Here is a 25239-nt window from a genome sequence, read left to right on the forward strand (position 1 = left end):
CTGATCCTCTGCAACAACCTGTGAAGCAACCTGTGATTGCAGAATGAAAAAAAGTTTCAAATGTCCAAAACCCAAAATAAAATCCACAATCCAGTAAGTCATTGCTCATGGAAGTAATTCTTCATGCAGGAGTATAAGAAACTCATACTAGCTTCTTGACTGTTCTATAGAAGATATAAATTAACTCATGTATGCTCTCACTGTGAGCAGGAAATACTGGCTATTTTATTTTTGGCATTCTGGACCCAATCCTGAGGACCCAGCAGCAACACTGCAACATAAAAGGTGGAACCTCCTGAGAATAAAACTGAAAAAGTAAAGCTCATGTAAAGGAGTGATAATAGAAAATAAAATTACACCAAAAACATCTGTGAAGTCTCCTAAATGCTTGGACTTCTGGTGAATTTTAAGTCTAGCATAAACAAACTTAACGTTCACAAAATACTGATGAAGCCAAAGAATTTAATTTGAGTCCATAATAACTTCTCCTTTGAGACAGCAGCTTTGGGACCTGAATATTAAGTATTTAATAATATGTAAAAAACCATTAACTTAACAAGGGTCTTAACAATGCAAGAAAATTCAGACTTTTCCAAGACTGTTGTTAGGTCAGGTGAAATCCACCAGTACCAGCTAATAAGAACTTCCCCTAAAGTCTGAGTATGGGCCATATTATAAAAGTAAAATGAATTCAATCTCTGGTTTCTCTTTTCTTCCTCAATCCCAAGACATTTGTGTTCTAAATTGTGTTCTAGGTCTTAGTGACCCCCAAAACCACAAAGGAAGCTCAGTCAAAGCTACTGACTCTGAATTGGTTTTGGCAGCAAATTCACAAAAAGTCACAAATGCCACCAAGTTTCAACAAAAAACCAGACATCTTCTAAGACCTCCTCGAAAGATTCACAGACCTGTGATGAATGGGGGCTGGTGTCTGGGAATACCAGATGAGTCTTCCTGTGACTTCATGCTCTGCTAGAGACATCCAGAGCTCCATTTATTTGAGACATCAAGTTTCACCACGCAGTGCTGGAGCAATATAAGCGGTACTTTGCCCGAGACCCATGCCCTCATCCCTTACCAAGTCATCTCCTGTACATACTCACATTTCCTCTGTTGATATAGACTGTGACTTGACCCTCATCTCTGATCTCAGAAAACAGAGGTGCTCCAACCAGCAGGTCTGACAACCCATCAGAATTCAGATCAACTGCACATAAGGAGGAGCCAAAGTAAGAGCCCATCTGTAACCAAGTTGAGTCACAACAAAGCATTCAGTATCTGCCCACACACAGGAGGAAATCATAAAGGCGTGGCTTTTGTTTGTTTTGGTTATTCTTTTAATTTCACATGATGACTTACTGCTTTATCACTGACAAGCACTCCTACAGAGAAAGCTTTGGGAATAATTCTGGCAGGAATTAAAACACTCTCTACAACAGTGCATCCTGGATGTTCTACCAACAGAAGTTATAACCTGGGTCATGCTTAAGTGAGACAATTAAACAGCTTTCTCAGACTAGCTTTCTTGTCAAATGCTTAAAACTAGGAAGCGGTGAAATGAGTTTCCCAAATCAGACCCAGCCAGTGATTATTCACGCCCAGTCCTTGAAGCTGGATACCACAGATGATCTGGGGATACCTTAAAGAGATAGTGAAAGGAAAAAAGTAAAAATAGGCAAGAGGCAGGGTATCCATGAAAACAGGTATCTAAAATTGACTCTTCATTGTGGACTATCTTTCCTTGTTCTAGTTGTATCTATTTGTATCAAACACTATTAATAGAGTACCAGTTGTGGGCCTTGACCATAACCTTTCCTCTTATGTACAAGGCAGGTGAGTTGATACAGAAACAAGACCTTCAATAAAAGCTTTTCAGCTGATACACAACAAACCTCAGCCACTTTTAATCTCCACTTATTATTGCTTGATAAACTTAAATGCTTAAAATTAGGAAATATATTAATTTCTTTCCAAGGGTTTTTATATGGGTGAACATTAAATGCTAATCTTCTCCCAACCAGCACTCACATTACAAATTTCAAAAAACATTAAACTCATGAATGAAATCAAAAGCAAGAATGATAATTCACCCTTATTTCATCCACTCCTGCTCAAGTAACACAAGGCATACTCTTTGAAACCAACTACAAACCATAGTCTCAAAATTAAAAGCAGCTCCCACAGGAAAATGGGAAAGATACCATTTCATACTTGAAATTGTGAGCTGTTTACCAAGCAGGAAACACTGAGGTTAAAGAAATCATTATTTAGGTTCAAAAAAATGAACCACATTTCTTGAATGCTTTTACATTCCTCACTGCAGATCTCTGACCTACTGCCTTCCAAGCCTGTAAGTTTATATGTATGAGCCACAGCTATTGGGTATGCTAGAAGATGGGCAGCAGCAACTCTATTCTGTGCAGTCTGTAAGATTTAAAAGTTGCCAAATATATCAGGCAGGGGAAAGTGAAGGATAGCCTTTCGGTTTGTTAATTAAGATTTTTGTTCTTGTGTGGGACTAAGGTCAGACCTCAAACATCATTTGAATCCAGTTATTTTGTAGCAAAGGTTCCCTTAGGGATTTGTATTTGTTTATTTTTTTTTAATCCACTACGGTTTTTAAAGAAATTTCTCATGGTTAAAGAACAAAAGTTATGAAACGCATTTCACTATGTATTCAGGCAGTTTCCAGGGAAAGGGAAAAAAAAACTGCAACATGGTTATGTCTGCAGCATGGGTGAGTTCACAGTGCTGAAGTTTGCATATTTAACATTTGGAACAAGGTCTTGCATTTTCTTCTTTCCTGTCTCCATTAGATTTCTTAGTTCAGCCTCTATCAATAAAAAAGGAAGGAAGAAACTGGCCTGCTGTTAATGTCTATCTACATCACTGGGAAGGATGTAGCATTTTGTGACAGCTTATTTCCAGGCAGTGCTCATTGCTGAGCAGGTCTGGTTATGTTTCTACCACAAAACAAAACCAAACAAAACCCCAAACAAAAACATACAAAAATCCAATTAAAAAACCAAACAAACAACAAAAAAGGTGATTCAGCACAGCATTCTCTTTAAAATAAAACTCTCAATTGGATTTTAGAGAATTTGTAGAAGAAGATGCTAATGGGAATGAAAGAGATGACAGCCTAGAAGTATACTTGAAGGATGTAAATACTTGATTAGTTAAGTTATACATAACAGTAAAGCAATTAAATTGAAAAGGGAAAGTTTTTGCCTGAAACCTCAAAACCTCCTGATAGCTCTATTTATTAGGCTGAGGAACAGCCAGAAGCACATCCTTAGGGACATTTAAAACTCAACAGGGAAAGAAATGAACAGGAAGCAGTCAAACACAGTAGATGCCCTGGATGAACTGGGAGGTCTTTGCTTTTCAAGACGTCTGTAATTCTGCTAGTGCAGTAAAGTAAAATTTTGGAGAGGCCCTAAAACACAAGTAACACCACCCACCTACGTATCCTTGCAGTTTTCCCCTATTCCAGGCAAGTTTTTAAAGACTGCCACTGTGTCTTGCTTGGAAAAAATAACAAAACGCTCCCAGCTTCCAGTACTTCTGAGGTTGGCAGGTCTTCCTAGAGCCAGAAGCCACCAGTAATCTTTTTCTTCTGTACTTCTGCGATGACTCTGCCATTATTTCCCCCCCACCTCTTACAGAAAACACACATTTATAAATGCTCACCTTTTTTCCTGAAGCCTGAAAAATTTTTATTAGAGAGCCTGATCGTCTGTCTGTTCTAAAAATATAAACCTGAAAGGTGAAAAAAAGAAAAATGTTAAGCAATACTAATTATGAAGCACATAATGGTACAGCACTGGTGTTTTCTAAATAATATCTAAATCATGATCATGGCCACGGCTATTGCCAAGATCCAACTTCACGACCCCTTTATTGTTCAGTCTTCTTTTAAAAGATGAAACAGAGTTCCCCATTGTGCTGATGAATCACAGGCTTCTTCTCATAACAAATGCTTGAATGTTATCTTGTTGCCTATTTTTTTTTCATATGCATGTGTGTATGTGCACATGTGTGCATTTAAAAGCACCTAGCAAAGCAACTTTCTAAATCTCAAACAAGTGGCATCTGGAGACTGTCTGGAAATTAGCAGGGCAAAAAACTGAGAAGGTATAACCCTGTTGTCCTTCTCTTATGTAGCATTCCCTTCTCAAGGCCATGTGCCTGCATTACTGCACTGCAAACTTCGCAAGGCTTTAGCAAAGGTCAGAGGAGAAATCCTGATCACGCTACCAAAGGCACGTACACTGCCTGTATCTGAAACAACCTGTAAATTAGAAAACTGTTCAAACATAGTCTCATTCCTCATTTCCACAGGAGAAACTGTTTAATCGGGAATTCTTGGGGATGAAAGTATTCATACAAGTTCAAGAACAGATCTTGTAACAAAATTTAAGATGCGTGGCTTGTGGAAAGGGATTCCCTTCAACATAAAGGCTGGCTAAATCAGCCTTTGAGATTCCTCCAGCATTTGACAGGTTCCCTCCCAGCAGGTGCTCACAGAGTTTGCAAGACAGAGGATCCTTTACTTCCAAGGCTACATGGAGAAGCCAAGCCCTTGACATAGTTGAACATGTGGTGAGTTACTAATAGGTGGTGAGACAGAGTTCAAAGCTGTTTCCAGCAAAAAACACAGCATAGATTTACTGGACAATCACCCTCTATATAAGTAACTCCTTATATAAGCATTTGCAGTGTCAAGTGTAGCAGAGACAGCACATTGCCAACTGTCAAAACTCCAAACCCAGTCTCAATAATGATGCTTTTGGTGACTTCAGAAAAATTATGAAGTCTCATTAAGAATCCCTGGCTCTACTTTCAGTGAAAAAGTGTAACAATGCTAATAACTTTCTATCAAGGAAGTGGAAAGGATTAGCTTTTTGGAGGGTATGGAAAGCACAACAGGACTGCTTATTGTAATGTTCTGTATTCAGCACTGCTTACCGCCACTTAGCCACGTGTTCCTGCTACCTACATCCCATGCTAAGGGAGAATAACGTGAGCTTTTGCAACCAGAGCAGTAGTCTTAAAACTGCAGGAGCAGCTGCTTTCTCATGGATCTCATGTTAGCAGCTGGGCTTTTTTTCCTCCCTCCTCATACAGAAATTAAGTTTGTTCCACAGAGAAAACAGGCTGGAAGGAAGGTGCATTGCAGCAGCCATAACAGAACACCTGGGATAAGGAAACTACATCTTTCTCATGCACATCTTCTCAATAGCAACTGCAACACTGTTATATCCTGTATCTCCTAGTCACGCCAGATCAGGTATACATACCAAGTTCATCCTCTAATTTTATCCCATTTTCCCCACTCGCACTGCTCCCCCCTGTTACATGGCTACCATGAAAAATAATCTGCCTAAACAGAATATTGTTCCTGGTACTGAAGATGGTACTGAAGATCTCTCACTCCTTGTTACGATTCAGGTACAACTCATGTGACTACAGAGCAGGAGAGCCAGAGGGAGGAAGATGGAAGGGGGCTGCAGGACATCTTTGCTCAAGCAAATGGTGGCAGCAGGTCCCAAAAGGATTGGATTTTGAACAAAGAGGGGAAAAAAGTAGATCCTTTCCATCCCTTTCCTCCCTCTCCTCACTCCTGCTTTTCCAGCTTTGGTTTAGTAGAGTTTGAGGGGTAGCAGTTCTCCCTCTCACCCAGTTTCCCCCATAGCAGCTGGGTACTCAGCATAGGAACACAAGGCATGCCTAACTCACCAGTCACTTCCACCTAGCCCTTCACTTGCTTTCATCTTTGGGACATTGAACATATATATGCCTACAGGAAAACCTTTTTTGTTTCTTTCCTTCTTAAGAGACTATCTCCAAGATTTTTAAGTACAGCTAGCAAAAACCTAGATTCTAACCCACAAAACACCAATGTATTATGAAGCTTTAAAAGTACCTAAAAAGTACCTTTTCATGCTAATAGGTGTTATCTTGAAGTAAATACTGAAACAGGCAAATGTATGAAGAAAACAAGCAAAAGACAAATTCTCTTTTCAAAGTTTTTTCAGTTCTAGGAAAGTTTCAAGTAATACCTAAATGTCACAAATCCTAAACAAAAGCAGTGTGAAAGAAATGTTTGTGTCTCACTAAAATGGGTATTGTAAGGATTGGGTGGGAAAGAGAGGAGAGAGGGGTGAGGGATTTGAGGCACCAGGAGGTACAAGCAGAGAAAATTTCAGGACTTCATCAAACTACCTCACCTCTCCCCTGCTCAAAACTACTATGTAGACAAAAAACTTCTGGCTTCTCATACATGTTGAAACTGCATCAATATTATGCTTTTTACCCAGTTGAATCTGACCACATTATTGTTTGACAAAGAGACACACCTTTCCGATACCTCCATCCTGGGGAGCTCCTCCTACAATGTCAGTGGTAGTTGGCTGAGAGAAATGACCTGCTGTCACCGCATATCCTGAGTGGGAGAGGAAATAAAAAAATTAATAAATAACCATGAAAGCAAAGAGCCCGAGAAACAGGTCAGCCAGCTGGATCATGCTCACTGGGTTTCACTGCTCCTGGGCTGCACACAGTTAGCGTTCAACAACTATTCTGCTCAGAATGTACCAACACTTTGCTCAAAAGCTCATGGGGATGGGAAGAGACAGTACACCCTCCAGTGCTCTTGCAAAAGCTGAGAGAAAAAAAGCCATGTATGTGGAGATGAGTAAGGGACATGCAGAGCTGGTAGTGGGACCAGTTTGCCAATGGCAAGTCAAGAGAGGGAAGCAGTAAAACAGGAATAAGCACACACAGAGAAAGGAGACCACATCACCACAGGGAAAATATCATGTCAAAGAGCAACAGTCCCACAAGGACCAGAGAGAAGTGTCCTCCTTTGCCTAAAATCACTGCCCAGGAAGCCTTGGAAAATTATGTTCTTTTTTGATAGGGGAGAGAGCAGAGAACAGGAGGCAAAGAGGCCAGAGAAATTAATGGCTTTAAAAGATTTTTGCCTAGGCAAGAAGAAAAATGGGAGGATAGATCAAAGAAAGAAGAATGTATTTGAAAGAAGATCAAAGATTCAGCTTTATTTGATATATTAAAATAACATATAACAATATTATATATAAAGATAAGTAGAGTAGCTTTCCTTCTAAGGCTCTCTTGTATTCGCCTTGCTCTTCTGCCATAAATTGTGATGCTCTTGTCTACATGGTAAACCCTATAATTCAAGTCTATCAGTGGTAAAATCTATTTATGTCTGCAAATAGCTAAACAGACACCCTTCATTAGCAGTACCTTCCAAGTGGTATTTTTTTAAAGACTAAAGGTTAAGGGGAAAATGGGAGGTCAGTGGCAGACTTTAGTCAAACAGTATCAAACTGTTTGTAATGCCCTCTAAGTCTCAACAGTCTTAGGAACTGCAGATTAGGTGGAAGCCTTTAAATTAAGTATTTTATCTGGTTTTAGAGCAAGTAAAACCAATTGAGTTAACAATGTACCTGTAGCCAAACCTTTCACAACTTCCTTTTGTTAACAATGACACATTTAGACAGCGTTATTTTGTTGAAATGAATTTGTATCTGGAATACACATTCTGTAATTAGTTGTTGTACCCATTTTAAAGGCATGTATAAGCAGACACACAGTTTAACTAATGGCACATAATTTGCCTGTCACAGGGCAAAGGCAGGAATGTTAAGAAGCCCACTAAAATCCAATATGCTGTTGAGTTCAAAAGCCTTTTCTATATTATTCAAAAAGTTACAGGAAAGCTCGGGGTTTTTTTAAAACAAGGAAAGAGAAATGTAATACTCAATAGGCTTCTTTGCTTATATTTCTTTCCAGACAAGTAACACTTCAATTCAGACATTCTTCCTTTCACGTGTTTCATAAAAATACTCTACATCACCATAAAAAAATCAGTATCAGCTTTTTTATAGCATCAAAGCCTTGAAATATGTTGCTGGACTATCATCTTTTCACAGTGAGCATCAGAGAGCTGCTTACCAAGGTATGTGTATCGCCTGGCTATCACAGCATCATCGTTCAGCTTGTAATATGTGTTGTCAGTGAGATTTAGCACTTTGACAGTTCCTGTCCAATAATACGATCCTGGAGCCCCCATGATGACCAGCTCCTAAAACAAGAAAAATGGAAGCGTGTGGGGGAAAGGATGGGAGGAAAAAATAACAATCAAAACTGGACAGAAATACATGCTTTACACGTTAATGGAGAAGGGACAGGATATTTACTTAAAACACCAATTAGAAGTCCATTCCTCATTCTGTGTGCATGTAGAGAGTATCCCTCCTTCTGTCCAAACATGGAGGTCACTGTATACACCCTAGAGACACACTGCCCTTTTACGGTCCATTTCTGCTCAGCTGTTCTGCTGCAATAGAACACCCTCCTCAGTTTTACTAACCATCAAACTTATCCCTGCTAACATAGATTTCCCAAAAATCTCTCCACCTGCTGCCTTTCCCAAGCATCCTTCAGAAGACCCGAAGACAAAGCACTCCAGCCCACCCTGACGCACCACTCAGCTACAGATCATGCCCCGATGCTGGCTTTTGATTTTGATTTTACAACTGTGAAGCTAAAGAGGTGCAATTTGCTCAAGAAACAGGGTGTACATTATGTCACAGTTGGAAGATTTTGCCTATGCTCTGGTCTTCGAGAGACAACGTAGCTATAGAGTCATCACAGAATCATAAAATGTCTTGGGTTCATTACAGACAACCAGCATGATTTATCATTTTAAAAGACTGTAGGAATCAGGCAAAGATTGATCCAACATGAATCAAAAGCTAAGGTACATTTGCACACAAGACAAATTCAGAAAATGTTGCCCCAAAGCATCCAGTATCCTTGCAGGGAAACTTTACTCCTGCATGTGGTTTTGAATACCTCCAACAAGGGACCAAATTAAGCCTGAGGAGCATTAAGCCTGAGGAGCATTAAGCCTAGGTAAGTTCTCCATCCCCAAAGACACATGGACAGCTGCTTTGCCTCACATCTCCATTCAGTAAGGCCGTGGATGGACTCCATCCTTGTGGGAAAATGCTATCACATACAGGTCCCCTTTGGGTGACCTGTTCTAGCTGGGATTCTCCTACAGGGATAGGACTGCAAACCCAACTAAAGAGCAGGATGTGCTTTGAAACAGCTTTTTCCTTGTAAGGGGCCATGCCCATGAGGTCAAAGGGTCATTTACTGATGGGAACAACTACCATCCACAGCACTGAATATATGGCAAGGGATTGCCTGTTTGACCCAAAAAGCCATTTATCTGCATTTCCTGCTGCCATCAGGCTGAAGCAATAAAGTTCAAAGATATCTTTTGAACTAGGGTAGCAAAGGAGGATTTAAGCATGGGAACAGAAACAGGATGGAAAGAGCAGACAAGCCAGGAAACAGCTGCTGCTAGCTGAACATCCAGTTACCAGATAGTGCCCCTGTGGCAAATTTGCCTGCCATCCCAGTTTACTGAAATGGCAGAAGAAGATTTCTGAGAGAGAAGACCTTTATTCTGTTTGTATCAGCCTTGACAATGCATTCCACAAATCAGTGCATATATAATTAGGAGTGAGTGTAGGTTCTTAAAAAAATCTAAAAAAAAAAATCCAAAACCAAAACCAACCAACCAATCAAAAATACACATACATACACACACACACACACACAAAAAAAAAAAAAAAAAAAAAAAGGCAAAAAAATTGCAACCCTGAAACATTGACCAAAAAGTCATGCATACATAAGGAACAAATTCATCCTTGACATAAATAAAACATGGCTGATAGACTTCTGTCCAGGAAACAATATGGTCAGGTATTTAGAACAGCTCTGGACCATATATTTGACCATCCTGTTTTTTCTCCACTTTTTTGCAACAAGGAAGTGTAGTAGAACTGAAAAAAAATGTTTATCTTCTGTATGTATGTGCATTATATTTACCCACACGTACACATACATAAACAAAATGATTCAGGGAAGACTGTTGTACATCATCACTTACAGAAAAGAGTTAACGATAGACACAGAAATAGCTCTATGCGAGTTTTGGGATGTACACAATAAGAACATCCCCTGAGTACATCTCCCAGAGTCAATACATTCATTCTTGTCCACAGACATTGAGAGACATATACATAATGTATGAACCACTGGGCAAGATATGGATGCCTGGGAAGCCAGACAAGGCAGGAGGGTGTTTGCTGGCAGGAAGGGACCATGCTCAGCGCTCAGCCTGCTGTCCAAGCCATGCTCAGGGGTCTCCCCCTTTGGCCATGCAGTGGGAGAGCTGCTCACCAATCCCCACCCTTCCATGCATGTGTCTCTGCTCACCTCGGTGAAGAAGCCTGCGATCCCTGCCTGGCATGAACCGTGCTCCTCCCCATATTTCTTCTTGTACTCTGGATGGGAGAAGGGAAGAAAACAAACTGTGGTCATCCCTGGCACAGCACACACTCTCCACCTGAGCCACTATACACACAGCCTGGAGAGACACCAGCATGCAGGGCTCCTGGGTTTTATTAGTGGATCTGCCACCAACATGCACCATGCGGCACACTCACCCACATTGGCAGGCAAAGCAAGGGGCCAGCTGGAGAGACAGCCTGACTGCTGCTAGGGAGATGCTAAACAAGCAGTTTCACAGCAGTATAACAGTAGCGGCATCACCCCAGTAAAGGTGTATCAGAAGAGGCTTCCATCCGTGGCAGACAGATCTGCCAGCTGGAAAGGCGGTAGCAAAAGGTGATACACATGTCTGTGTGCCACTGACCCTGCGCTAGGAGGTTTAACCCACAGGACCATTACTACCTCAGAGAAATAAAGTGATCTTCCCCCACAATGACAGTCACCAAAGCCCCAAGAAACATTTCTGGTGGAGGAGTGCTTCAGAACACCAGCCTCAGGAAGAAGACAGTGAGTGAGGAAAGAGCACTGTGTTCTATATGATCAAACAACAGTTTCATTTGCTGGATCTGCTGCTTTTCATGGCCACTTGCTCAAAGCTCCCAGTTCACAGGGAACCCACCAGCATCCTATAGGTTTTGTTTCTGTATTTTACGTAGCAGTTGTTTGCCCTGTCAAACCTGAGGAAGGTTTTTATTTTTTGATGAACAGGAAAAAATTATTTTTAGAAATACATTAAATTCAGGGCAAGGAGGAGGAGAAAAGAGGAAAAAGGAAAATCACTCTTTGACTTGCCTTAATCCAAACATTTTTCAGTTTAGGAGTATCTGAAACTTAGAGCTGGATCAGAACCTTTGTAGTTTTTTTCCAGGGCATTATTTTCCAATATCTACCACTTCCTGTATATTACAATAATTCAGGTTCCAAAAAAAAAATAATTTGATAATTGTGAAACTTTTAAATATTTTTTATTTTAAAAGCCCCATTAAAACTCACTGCTAAATGACAAAAATTTTAATAAAATCAATAAGCAAATTGCCTCTTTGAAGTCAAGCAAGGTCCTTTGAGTTGAATTTTATCTTATTGAAGATCAAAAGGAATTAATTATAATTATGTTCTCAGAGAATTTTTTCAAAACATTGTATGTAGACATATAAGCACACACCCCCACTCTCGCTTTTCTATTGTATATAGTCTCTTCCTAATACCATATGTTCAGATTTTCAGAAATTTGCTGAGGTCATACCAGTTGCACAGGGTGAGGTTCAGTTGGAGAGACCATGCAGAACAGAAAGTTGATCCACAAATTACAATCCAAATGCTTTGGTCAAGGCAGAGTCCTGCCAAAGCTGATGTGTGTCTCAGCAGACCAGGAAGGCCAGAAATATAGTTGGGTTTCCTGGTAGGAATGCACGATAACAATTCCACTTAGAACTGAAGTCCATATTTGCCCATATCTATTCAGAAACTGCTAGGGCTTTGAACAGCTAGCTCTCCACATACAGTCTCTCATAGAGCCAGGCAGTCTTTGCCTGAGGAAAAAACATTTTTTTATTGATGTTAACATTTTTTTAATTCAGAAAGCCCAGGAGAGGAGCTTTATCCCTCCAGGATTTCCTGAAAAATAATTCTGTGCATGCCCTAAAGGCCCTGCCTTTCCTACATCAGGATTCCCACCCCTACATAGCATGGAATACAGAAATGCAATGAGGAAGGCCAAGGCCCATTTGGAATTAAATCTGATGAAGAATGTCAAGGATAACAAGAAAGGCTTCTTCAAATACATCAACAACAAAAGGATACTAACAAAAATGTGAGCCTACTGCTCACATACTGTATGGAAACAGGGACCCTTGCAACAGAGGTTGCAGAGAAGGCTGAAATACTGAATGCCTTCTCAGTTGCCTATTTGGAAGACTGGGGTGACATCTGTTTTCTTCCATTACTCAGGCCTTCTTTGCTTCAGTCTTTACTACCAAGGACAGTGACATTTTACAAGTGGAAATGGAAGCACATAGTCCCAAACACCTCAGACATTGGGGCTGTTCGAGAATTTAAACCTCTACTGACACAGAGCAGAGATCAAGACCACATTTTGGGGGGGATCAAGACAGATGCAGTCCTCCCCAGGGAGCCAGCGGCCCAGTATGGACAGACACTGGGCTCCTGGATTCCAGCCTAACCCTTTCAGCAGAAAACCATCCCTCCTTGTCAGCCCACCTAACTCCCATCTGCAGTGGCATATGCCCGCCTCCACACCCAAGCAGGGTTCCTTTCCACCCATGCACCCATGGTCACAGCCAAGAGTAGACATCCATCCTGGACAGTCACATCTCAGCATCACCGACTTCTGTCTCCTCCCGAGGGCCAGGCTGCCTCTCACAAGCAACGGATAAACCCAAAAGGAAAGAAAACCAAGATTGCTTCTACCTCCCCTCCACCTCGGTGCATGGTACTGATACCTGTCACTTGTATGACACAGCCATCCATCCAACAATCCATAAAGTGAAGCAGTCAACTAGATGGAAATTGTGCAGTTATTGTATTAGCTCACAGTTTTTGCACATCTGAACAGCAACCTTTGCATGAGGTTTTAGATTCATTATTTTCCAGGTAGCCCCAGGCAGTAACTGCTGTCATGGACAGATTTGTTGTTTCCACACTTCTCTATTGTTCTTTCTTGTCTTCTGCAAACTGCTGTGCACCACCGTTTACAGAGACTGCAAGACACTAAATTGCTGCAGCAAGAGCTGATAGCAAAGTAGTAAGTCTGGAGGATGTTGCTGTCTGTGCAACTTTGAAGATGTGCCCTGAAGAGAAGAAGATGGTAGTGATTTGTAGCCAAGATGATCTCAAGTTACAGGTGAAGGTTGAGGAAGAAGTAATTGGATAAAACAATGCACAAATAAAAGGAATAAGCTCTGATGTGTGTTGTTGTTTGATTCTGAAGGCCAATGACCATCAACTTCTTCTCTGAACAAACCTATTTGCGAGTCTCTAAAACTTCAATGGCATAATATAGGTTAAGTTCCAGAGTGCAACAAAATCTTATACCTACCATCTTCATAGATGTAAAATATCATTTGCACTGAAGGCTTTTTCACTCCTCAGTGTTTCTACTCTATGAAGAAACAGTAATAACCTGTCTGACCTAGCACTGTGGTACTGAGTTTCCACCACAAAGCAGGGACATTTTGATGGTTCCCAGGAAACCAAAAGTGGTTTGGACTCTGTGGGAAAACTTATCCCTTTGGAAGCAAGGCATGTGAGCATGTGCTGTTGCCCTTATTTACTAACCAAAGAGACCATCAGTCTTCCCCACTGCCACCACTAATTCTTACCACAGCGGGGGAGGAAAGCACTCCAGCTCTCCCCATCGGCTGGACTGCCTCTCACAGTACACACAGTCACCCTTCTTTGCAAACTGAATGCGTTGGGAGAATGACGAGGCAGCTTTCTTTTTTGAAAGCCATTAAAACTATGGGGAAAAAAACCAGCTGAAAGCATTGACTGGAAAACTGTGGCTCCATACGTCAGCTATACCACAAAGGACATCCAGCTCATCTAAACCAGATTAGTTCCTACTGAGAGAGATTGCATTTAAATATTAGGCTTGCTTGTTGATCTCATTTTTTTCTGAACTGCTTCCAGACTTCCGTCACCCCTTTCAGGAAAGCCAGACAATAATAAGATGGATTGAGACTACTATGCTGTTGCACCACTACCATCTAGTCAGATAATTTCCATTTCCTCCACGGATGGAGACTGATGTGCACCCAGCCAGCCTGTACCCTCTGCCAGTTCAGGCTTATTGCCTTAGCAGCACTAACAACGGGGCTTCTGGAAGGGAGCGTGCTACAGTCTACACCTATTTGCACATGGTGAGACACTGGAACCTCATCAAGCCAAGGTTGCGGTGCAGGGTTTGCAGCCAGGGGTCTGGTAACCTCCCAGCAATGGCCACAGAGGCTCTCAGTGTAAAAGCACTTCAAACTTGACGCTTTGGGCTGTTCCTTAGCGTCAGTGGAGGAAAATTCCTTTGCTCCTTCCAGGAAGTGAAGGAAAAAAGTTACAAGGATGACTGCAAACTTATTTCACAGCAAACCTTAAATAATGAACTCTTCTGTGTGACATATCAGTTATCTCTCTCTTTGAGCTTGTTTTATTGAAATTTAAAGATTCGGGAGGAAACAAATGCAGCCAATCCCCATGAAACTGTGATTTCATGTCTGATGGGGTGAGGGAGGTGGGTGGAAATCACTCCCGAACTTTCAATTTTCACTTCAGCATGCAGTGAAATTAAGCCAGCATCTTACTGCACCAACCCTGCCAACTTTCCACTGGCTGTTCTGCATGTACTAGGCCCACACAATTCTATTTTCTAGCAATTCCTGGCAAATATCCTGTCTGATTAACAGCAGTTTTACTCCAAAGACATGACGCACAGATAAACACAAGCCATTCGTCTCTTCCAGAAACCACCTCCCTGCCATGGCTTCAGGAAAGACAATTTTAAGGCAGTGCAGGAGCAGTGACACAGGCTCAGAGGGAGCCCCAGCAGCATCCCCGTGTGTGTATATGCACCATAAAGTTAATACTGGATGATGTGCAGTGTATGGCCTCAGTGTGAGGCCTTATCCTGATTTTGCTGACAAGTAACAAGGAGGGCAGGGGGGCAAGGAAGTACAAGTACAGCAGGACAGTGCTCACAACAGAAAGGCTTACAAAGCCTTATTTGTACCCTGCTGCCCAGCAGTTGGCATGGCTGGGTGAAGACCCTCAAAACTTCTCACATGTCAAATAATGACCATTTTCAGGGGTGGGAAATGCTCAATGCACAAGTGCATGTCATCTCCAGAACATATGTGGGTTTGCAATGTCAGATCCTCAGGCAAAGTCCAGAGGGAGGTAAGGAGCCACCTCAGTAGAAAAAGTAGGCATGAAGAGGACAGAGTTCTGTCACAGAGCAGGCTTCACAGGCCCCTAGCTAGAACACAGCCACTCACCAGCAGCAGAGAAACTTTCCAGGACATCCTCTGCCTTATCCCTCTCCCACCTGCTGCTGGTTGCTACCAACTTTGGACAGGAGGGCAAATGGATAAAAGCAAATAAGTAAATAAAATCAGAGTTCTTGTCCACAAGAAGAACATCTTGTCCTCCAAACTTCCATGCTTCCTCAAGCTCCTACAGTCAGTAAGTGAAAGATGATGCCCAGGACAGAAAGGAGAAAGCAAGTGGCTGCTTTCCCCAAAATGTTTCTCTCAAGGCCAAGAAATCTTAGGAGATACCCTATCTTCTAGATACACTCGTGCCTCTAGTTTTGTTAATTGCTCTTGGTCAAGAAGACATTGCCTCCTGAAGTCTTTAAAAAAGGAAACACAATACAAGAGTCTCACATGCACCAGAGAGGGGGAAATTAAAATGCTGCCACATGTGATTTGGAGTAGAACAAACAGGCACAGCCATGGCTTAGAGCTGGAGCCGTCCCCCTGCATCCATCTCAACCCAGACCTCTAGAGGATCCCAACAGGGACCTTACAGCACCCAAAACACAGCAGCGATTTAGTATAAACTATTGCAGAAGTATCCCAAAGTAAGCAAAGCAAGCCTTCCCCCTGCCCCACCTCCTAATCCCCTGATAAATCACAGTGCAAAAATTAAAGTGTTTCCATACGATAGGCAAATTGGTTCATGATTGCAATGTAACGCAGTATTTTTACTCTGTGCCACAGTGAAGCATTAGAGGTCAAGCTCAAATCAATATCTTCTCATTATTTATGTTAGGAGAGCGCTGCTGCCTCAAAAACACAGTTCAGAAACTTGTTATTCCTCCAGTAAAGTGCAACCATGCACTTTACCACTCACAGGGTCCATTCAGTCATTGTGCTACTCTCCCAACTTCATCCAAAACCCAACTGCCACCCCAGCTGTGCCACTGGCAGCCACACATTACCAAAAAAAAAGGAAAAAGAAAAATATCAGTAGTAGTGAGTTACTGTAGTAGTTAGTGTATCAAGGAAAGTAAGCCCCACTTCTGGTCCCACAGTCCTTACCTTCATAGCAGGGCAAGAGCTTTCTCCCATTGGACTGCAGGTTGGGAGGAATGATGTTGCAGAAGCCATGGGGCAAGATGTACTCTGTCTCATAGTAGATGTTTTTCCAGCGGTGTGCACATGCCTGAATAGATCACATCACATGGGTTATTAGCCCACAGTCATAGAAGAGCCCCCTGACCAAGGCAGAGCATGAATGAACAGGACCACTCAGCATCACCTTTGCCCCACAACCCCACTGTGTTCTCTGTACATCCCACTCTTTCTAGGTAAAGTATCTTCTCACTGTTATTGTCTGCAGCTCATGACACTACCTGACCTGCCAGCTCTGATCTCAGTCTTCGCGTGTGCATAACTAGAAAAGCAAGAGGGCTCAGAGCAAGACAGAGCTCATGCTGGAGATTCCAGGATCTCTTACTCTGTATGAATCCTCATGGAGAGCAAAGCTTTTCTACCTAAAGGTGCATAACAGAACCTAGCCAAGCCAGACAAAAGTGGAAAAACAGGAATAAAGACATTGAGAATACTTAGAAGGTTACTAAGACCATATTAGAAACTTATCCCACCAGAGTGGGATTCATATGTGAATCAAAGTCTTGTTTCCAGCAGGAAAGGTAGCTCTTTCTGGTGACAGATGTGCTGAGACTTGCTTATTGGTAATGAATTTAAGTGAAAATGCCATAGATTTTATAGCAACAAGAGTGGCAACATTAACCAAGGTGCAGATGAGTTGCACAGGTTGAAGTGCCTTTCCCTTCACAGTGAAGAATTAAACCATTCTGAAAAACCAGACTCACCAGGACACTTGCTCAGTACAACTGCCATGCACAGGCACACATACAAGCAATGTAGAGCCTGGTTCACAACTTCCCACAACTCATTTGCTCCAAAGTTAACACTGCACTGCTGCCAGACAAAGCACAAGTTGCCTTATGCTCAGGGTTAACTTGGAACAAAAGGAAATGTAAAACAGCAAGGGCTTTGAACTTGAGCACATGCCGGGCCATATTTCCAGCTGCTACGAGTCTACACCGAAGTCAGTGTAGATGTGTCAATTTGTATCATTCACGGATTGTCCCCATGCAAACAGAGCAGCCTCTATGCTACAAGTCATCTCCTCCACATACTTTCAACTTTTCCTCAAAACTTTGTATTGGCCCCCTTCACAAACCCCACATTTGACCCCATCCCCCCCAGATGAGATACCTTCAGTTTTCTATCCCTGTGTGCTACCCCACTTTTCTGCCTCAGCACCTCAGAGCTGCCTATGGAAGCATATCCATGTTGATAAAAATTATATCCATCCATAAGGCAGGCACAGTTGTGTCACCTCTCCAGTAAAGGACGTGGGAAGTGTATCAACCACTGGGAAGCTCAAATCCAGCCATAAACAGAGGCCCCTTACCTCCAAAAACACATAAACAGGTAATACTACTCCCACAGAGAAAAATCAGTTGAGCAAAAGCCTGTTCTGTATTAGCAGTGCTATACTGGAGTTTGATATTTTTTGCTTTCCTAACTTCCAGCACTCAAGGAGAAGCACACACCTCCTTGAGATGGCTACCACAGAGGGACAGTGAGGGGCTCTAGGAGTTGTGGAATGCTCTACACCACACTGTGTGGGGCAGGCTGTCAGCCGTGATGCAAAGGATACTCCTGAGGGCACCCTGCTCCACAGCCAAATGCATGTGAAAAGTACTGCAAAGAGCAGCTTTGGAGACTCCCTTAAGTGCTTTAAGGAGGCTCAGTTATGATTTCAATCCCCATGCACTACTCATTCAAAATTCAACAGCAAAAAAAACTCAAACAGCATATGAAATTATTGTTTTCAGCATAACTGGGAAATAGTTTCTCTCCTGATGGATCTGTGCTGTGAGCAGAAATACACACATGCACAGCCCTTTCAAAGACAGTGCCATAAAGACAAATACCATTAAAGCCAATCAAGTCAACCCCAACTCTGGGTATAAAATTAAAAGGAAACAGACCAAGAGTATTTTTTTAAAATTATGGAAACATAAAGGATTGTGATATTGTAAATTCTTTGACATTTTGTATCTCGGAAACTGCAAAGGACTCTCCCAGAGGAACACAAAGGACGGAGTCAGGGAGAGCAGGAACACTTCATCACAAGCAGGTGGCTTTGCTCAGGAGTGAGGTACAGAGGCCAAGAAAGACAGAAGAATGTAAGGAGAGAAAAAGCTCAGTCTAGCACTTTTGGGCTCACTTACCTACTCTGTTAGGACTTGGATTTTGTTTGTCTTTTTTTTTTAATGATTGTTTTTCAGTACCTTCATCATGATGTGTATTCATTCAGGCACACTATAGTTAACCACTGACTGCCTCAGTCTGTGGACCTCCAAGGGATGAGCTCCACTTCGATTATCCGAGTCAGGGCTTCACCAGACTCCCCCATGCCACAGCTACAGAATTTGACATTTCCCAATGGACAGGAGTTCTTCTTCCTCTTCAAAATTCACTTCTCTGCAGCCAGGCAATGAGCACATTTGTCTCCCTGCCACAACAAAGCTTGTTCACAGCTGCTTTTGGTTTTCCTGTATTCCCAAAAGCGTTTAGAGCTGATTACAGTACACCGTCGCTACATCACCCAATGTCGCTGAGGCAAAGTGATGTGCTACCAAAGGTGGCCAGAGCCTTCCTTCTTTGATAGCACCTGTCTGGAGAGGTCTTTGGAACAGAGATGAGTCACCTGAATTTGATGCTGTGGAGCAAATTTTAATGTGTTTTTTTTTTTTTCCTAAGGTGACTGCAAACAACTGACAGCCAGTCTATGCACCCTATTTTACATGCAAGCTATGTGCATCAGCACACTTTGGTACTCAACAGCTGCTGCCAGGACGCAGGCTCCAGCTCTACCATGGAACAGAGGAGAAATTATGTTAAGCCTTGAAGCAAAATAAAATGCTTCTGAACAAAGTAAGTTATCTATTGATGGCTGACACTGCATTACCCCAATATAATGAATAGGCCATTTCAGAACTGCAGACACTTGGCTCTTTTACATGTGGCAGCCATGGGCTTTGCACCACAGGAAGAGCAACACAATGACAGATGTGGCAGGTATTTAGGAAGAACAAGACTGAAGGATGTGGCTTATCTCCAAATCAGAATGCACTGTCCCCGCTTCCTCTCTCAACAAAGGCAAAAGGAGGACTTTCACTGTTTCAGTTTGGAAGGACCTAGCAATCTCAGCTGTATTATTGCAGGACTGAGATTAATGCAAAGATGGAGTGATAGTATATCTGAGGACAGGAAACTTTCTTATTTAATCTTACTTCTTCATTTCTTCACATTCTCACTGTCTGATGCTTTCCTATTTAGTCTGTCACACAAACACAAAACTCTAGTTTAGTAACATCCTGGCACAATATGGGCTTAAACACAATCCACATTTTACCAAACACTAGCTAAAGCCCCCTGGCACACTCCTCAATTTCCCTACTGCTCCTTTCCACTGAAGCTGGTACTCTTATCAGGCAATTGGGGAAGGCTGATAAGAGAAAAATTTAGACCACTAAGCAGTTACAAAGCAAAAGCAACAACTTCTTTATACAATCTACAGTTAAACTGTGAAACTAGTTAATCTAACACAGGACCTCAAGAGCATGAATATTTCACAGAGGTGAGTACACTTACTTATGAAAAAAAAAAAAAAATCCATCAAGGGCTATTGACCACAAAGATATTAGTCTGACTTAAAAGAATCCCTGGAAGAAATGCAGTAAATAGAGTTGTAATGTCTTACAATACAGACTGCACACACTCTTAACTAAAGAGACTCATTCATGTTATCTAGTAACTTTGTTAAAAAACTAAAAATTTAGCAAATATGTCTACGAACGCACATTCAGATATGTTTTCTCAGAACTCCAGTTTCTCAAAGGGGCTTCAAAGAAAAGCTACATTTTAAAGAAATACTGATCCTTAAAATTAGAAGAGTACATGTATTAAAAGCCATCTGCTCATGGGGAAGTCACAAATCTTTTCCAGCAAGAAGTTATCCCAAAACAGAATAACAATGACCTGAAACAGCCAGGTAATTTCCATCCAAAAAGGAATCTGCATACATTCATTCCAGACTCTGTTTACACATAGAAGTGCACAGATATATAATTAGCGGTTGAAGAGCCAGTGCTTTGGTTATAAATATCAATGAGAATTATATATTTAAATATCCTCGAGCATCTGGACATGATCTACTTGGTGAGGGGCAGTATAATCTTGTCAGAAGGCTGGGTTAGGACTGCTTTAAATCAGTGTCACTTGTGGAGACATTTTACCAGCTTAATCTGCACTGAAATAAGCACATCCCCAGCTGCGTATTTTACTTTAGCTACATTTCACTTTTAACCTCCTTTATGTGTGAAGGTTCTATCCCTTCAGCCCCACTTTAGGGCCTCACAGCCTGCCCATGTCTCTCACCCTTGTAGCCTCCACTCAGCCAGCCAGCAAACAGCCCCGTCCTTGGTAGTTGCCCAGCTTTTTGCCCCACCAGCACTCCCTTAAATTGCTGCTTCTGTCTGGGGAAAGACCCCTAAGCATCAGCTGCAACCTCTTTCCCTTTGAACCAAAATACACAAAACCATTATTCTTAAGACACAATATTGGCAAAAATGTTTCAGCCTCAAAATGTTTGCCTAAAAAAAAGAGTATGAGCTAACTTCCAAAAATGGATTAGGATGAATTTGTCTAGTTCAGCCTGATGACTGGACAATGAAGAGGATGCTGTGTTTTGAGGTAGCATTATCCTCAGTGCAAGTTACTCCTCAGTTGTTGCACAGGACTGAGCACACGTATACCTCAGGATAACCCTTGAAAGTATGAATAGCTTACACTAATGATGAATGCCTTAATTTTGCGCTCTGCTGTATATGTTTATAGGGTATGTTATTTATACCTCTCTTTCTCCCCCCTTTCTCCTCTTATCCTGACCACATTTTAAAAAACCCAAGAAAAGTAAAGCTAGCCCCTATAACACTGGCAAGCTGTGCACAAAAAGAGAAGATGGGATAAAATATCATAGTACTGTCACATAAAGGTATTAAACCCACCTGGTCCCTTCACAGGGAAGACGGTGTGCAAGGATTTGGGGCATAACCATTTAGACTCTAAGCACATATTTAAAAAAATACCTTTGAGGAAAGCAGCTTTGTCCTCTTGCCTTATACAGGTGGCTGGCACAGTAATCACTGTACAAGATCTTTCTCACTAGCAGCTTTTTGACAGTTTGATGCCATGTACCAGGGTAGTCCCCTGTCTCACTGGAAAGTTGGGACCAACTGAAAGTTTCCTACTCACAAAGAGTAGTGTCTAGAACTAGACTGTTTTCAGGATTACTCTGATAATAGGAAATTAATATAAATAAATAAAAAATATAGCCACAAACACTCATTTTACATTTTTCCTTGTAAGTTCTGACACGTAATACATATGTTCAAGGAAAACAAGCATATTCTCTACATAAACACAAGCAAACTACAAAAAGAACAAACTAGTAGGTACCTCCCAGACAAAGTTCCATTTATTTGGCTCAAAGATATAATCCCTCAGGTTTAGGGAGAAGCCCTTGGGTGGTATGAGTCAGATGTGATGGCTTGGAATTCTCCCTCTATAAATTGCATTTTCTGGCTGGGGGCTCACTTTGCCTTCCACTTGAGGGAAGGGACTACAGAATCTGCTGCCTCTTGCTCTGGACTCAGTCATTCACTGCCAAACAATTAATCCTGACATGCTTAGCATTACAGTCAGACAGCAGCAACAGCTTTAATGGGATCAAAGAAAAGCATGGACTTACCAGCACACTTCCACCAGCCTTTGGCTGTCTAGCCAGGCTCACACCCATCCATTCATCATCTCTGTCTTCTTTACAGGTCTTTCCACAGAGTGTGCCCCGAGAATTGCCTACAGAAAGACAGGAAAGGCAGCAAAGCAAGGAGGCATGACTTTTAAATATCCACCAAAGAATTCTGACAAGAAAAGAGATTGCCCTTTATACATCCTATGGTGCTTTTCTTTCCTCCTGATTATTAGTTCTTGAATGCATTAATCAGGACAATGAATGTCCACAGCTCTACTTGATTAAACCATCAAATGATCAAGTTAATGGGAGAGACATCAGATTGCCTCCAGGATGCAATCAAAGCAAAAATTCCTCTTGAAAATGAGATAGGGAGCACTTAAAAAAATAATGAGGATGAAATCTTTAGTCCTGTCAGGTAGCATTCACAAATCCATGATAGTTTACATTACAATAGCAGTAATTACAATTACAATTTCTGGGAAGTACAATTACAATAATTAGCCAAAATGCTGCTTTAACACATGTAAGCTTCATGAACAGAAATTCTACTTGACTCAGTATAGGTATGAAAAGATGAACAATACTAACATCCCTTTTTTCACATGCAGAGAAAGCAACATGTCACCAAGAAAATCAAACTATTAAAAGGCTTCAATATTCACCAACATTATCCAGCATGAGATTTTAAATCAGAATTTTACTTTAGGACTCCCCCTTCCTCTGTACATTAGAGAAACTGAAGTCAATCCTGACCACGTGCAATAGTGTACAAGCACATCTCTTACTGAGAGCATGTCATCACAAAAAGCAAACTCAAGGAATGATTTGCTGCATTATGGGGAAACCCACTGATTCACCAGATTACTAATAACTCCACACATTATGAGGGCAATATTTCACTGCCTGGGGTCATCCCATGGCCCCCTACTTCAGCACTGCCTGGAGTAGGCAGCAGCACTCCAAACCACTCATACAGGGGGCCACCAACACACTATAAAGCCACACTGAAGCAGGTGAAGAAAAGTCAGCAGCTTAGGGTAAGCAGGGAAAAATCCATCTTTACTCATTGGAAAAAGCAAGAAAGGCCACTGGGAGGACACCAGCACCAGTTGGGATTTTTTTGTAATGCTGAAGAGAATTAGACTCTTGCTACCATTGCTCAAAATCCATCAGGAAAGGCTAATGGCTCCTTGTCACTGTTTTGGGGACAATTTGAAGCATTGCTAGCCATATGGGTTGGATTTTTTTGGGTTCCTTCCATCTGCCCCAAAGTATCATAACTACCCACCTCGTCCCATATCCAGTTCTGTGCATCTTCTGTCAGGGTTGGTATGGACTCGACATTTAAACACTGCTCCTGGGGACTGAACAGAGGTGCTGTATTTAGATTCTGCCTTGGGAGCACCAACCAAGACCCTGGAAACCAAAAGCAAAGTAACAAGTGATTAATTTCAGGAGAAAAGAAACCAAACCAACCAACCAAACACACCACCAAGGCTCCCATTGCCACAGCTTCCTCAGCCAAAGCACTTTTCTCAGTAACCTTGTAAAATTGTGATACTGACTCACAAACTGAAAACACCACATACAATAAAAGCATTTTTCCACAGTGAAGGCATAAATACTTTATCAAATTAAATTTCCATTAGGATTGTAACACATTTAAAGTTACACACCCTCATCACACAACCCCCAAAGTATTTAGGAAAGCATTAGGATGGACAGCTACATCCCTATCAACCCAGAGTGATATACACACCCACAAGAGGACAAAATCTGAAACTGCATGCTCGCAGAGCCAGCCCAAGATTTGTAAGTTGGTTTAGGAAGTGGAGGCACCCCATTCTCAAAGCAATTTTTATTATGACAGCTTTACAAAAACAACAGCAAAAACTCCCAAACAGTGATATAAGCAAATCTCTTCCACAATGTATTGCTATCGGCCAACATTTATCCTTGAGACTCTGAAGACTTTACTTGGACTATTTATCCCACATGAGACCTCCTATTTCTGAGAAGCACCAATGCCCAGTTCTGACCACAGGGTTACCCTTGAAAGATGATGAGCACCTTTTAATCACCTGTGTTAAGATCTAGTTAAATTGTTTAACAAGCTGACATCTATCTGCTCATGCCATAAGGGATGCCTTTTCAGGAGGATTACAGGGGAAGCACAATGTCATGGGTTCAGGTGGCTGAATTTTTGGTAATAGCGGGCCATCGAGATGATTTCAATTAGAAGCTACTAGAATCTTTTGCTATTCTATGAAAAAGTCAATGATAGTCAGCTCCAGGATGGAGTTCCTACTACTAGCCAATAATATTTGCTTCTGTGATAACATATTTAAGAACAGAGGAAGAGATGATTTGTTGCACAGAAGAAATTCCAGCTTGGAGGAGAGCAGAGGAGAACATGAGATAGGAATGTAAACTCCAAGGTCAGTGTAGCAGGAGGGGCGAGGAAGAGGCCCAGGGAGGCCTCCCTCTCCCCCTCCGGCAGGGGAAGGACTGAAAGGCAAGACCTCTGTCGCCTGTGGAAGACCGCTGGGGTGCAGAGATCCCCCTCTGCAGCTCATGAAGGAGCCCATGCTGGAGCAGAGGAGTGCATGAAGAAGATGTGACTCCGTGGGAGGCCTAAGATGAAAGAGAGTCTTGCTGGAGACCTGTGGCCCATGGAGAGAGAAACCTATGCTGGAGCAAGTTGTCCTGGGTAGGACTTGTGGCCCTGTGGGGGAATCCACGCTAGTGCAGCTCATTCGTGACCCAAGGGACAGCAGATTATGGAAGAACTGTGGCCTGAGGGGTGGACCCACGCCGGAGAAGTCTATCAAAGACTGTCTCCTGTGAAAAGGGACCCCACAAGAAACAGGGGAAGGAATCAAAGCCATTATCCCCTGTAATTGTGGTGATGACCACTGGTGAAGCAAGTTGTCCTCTTGCAGTCCATGGAGACCATCAGAGCGCAGA

At 42.0% G+C, this 25239-nt stretch overlaps 1 protein-coding gene across 1 annotated transcript in view; it reads right to left on the reverse strand.

The window, feature by feature from the left end:
* Window positions 1-25239, reverse strand: part of ITGA9 (integrin subunit alpha 9) — a 213465-nt gene that overhangs the window by 180044 nt on the left and 8182 nt on the right. The window contains 8 exon segments of the mRNA XM_050325002.1: window positions 1104-1241; window positions 3694-3762; window positions 6363-6448; window positions 7987-8116; window positions 10327-10394; window positions 16452-16575; window positions 22267-22373; window positions 23561-23688. Of these exon segments, the coding sequence (XP_050180959.1) occupies window positions 1104-1241; window positions 3694-3762; window positions 6363-6448; window positions 7987-8116; window positions 10327-10394; window positions 16452-16575; window positions 22267-22373; window positions 23561-23688 (850 nt within the window).

Source organism: Myiozetetes cayanensis, unplaced genomic scaffold (assembly GCF_022539395.1).
Source record: "Myiozetetes cayanensis isolate MyiCay16 unplaced genomic scaffold, myiCay2020 scf1, whole genome shotgun sequence".
In the NCBI taxonomy this organism is placed as follows: domain Eukaryota; kingdom Metazoa; phylum Chordata; class Aves; order Passeriformes; family Tyrannidae; genus Myiozetetes; species Myiozetetes cayanensis.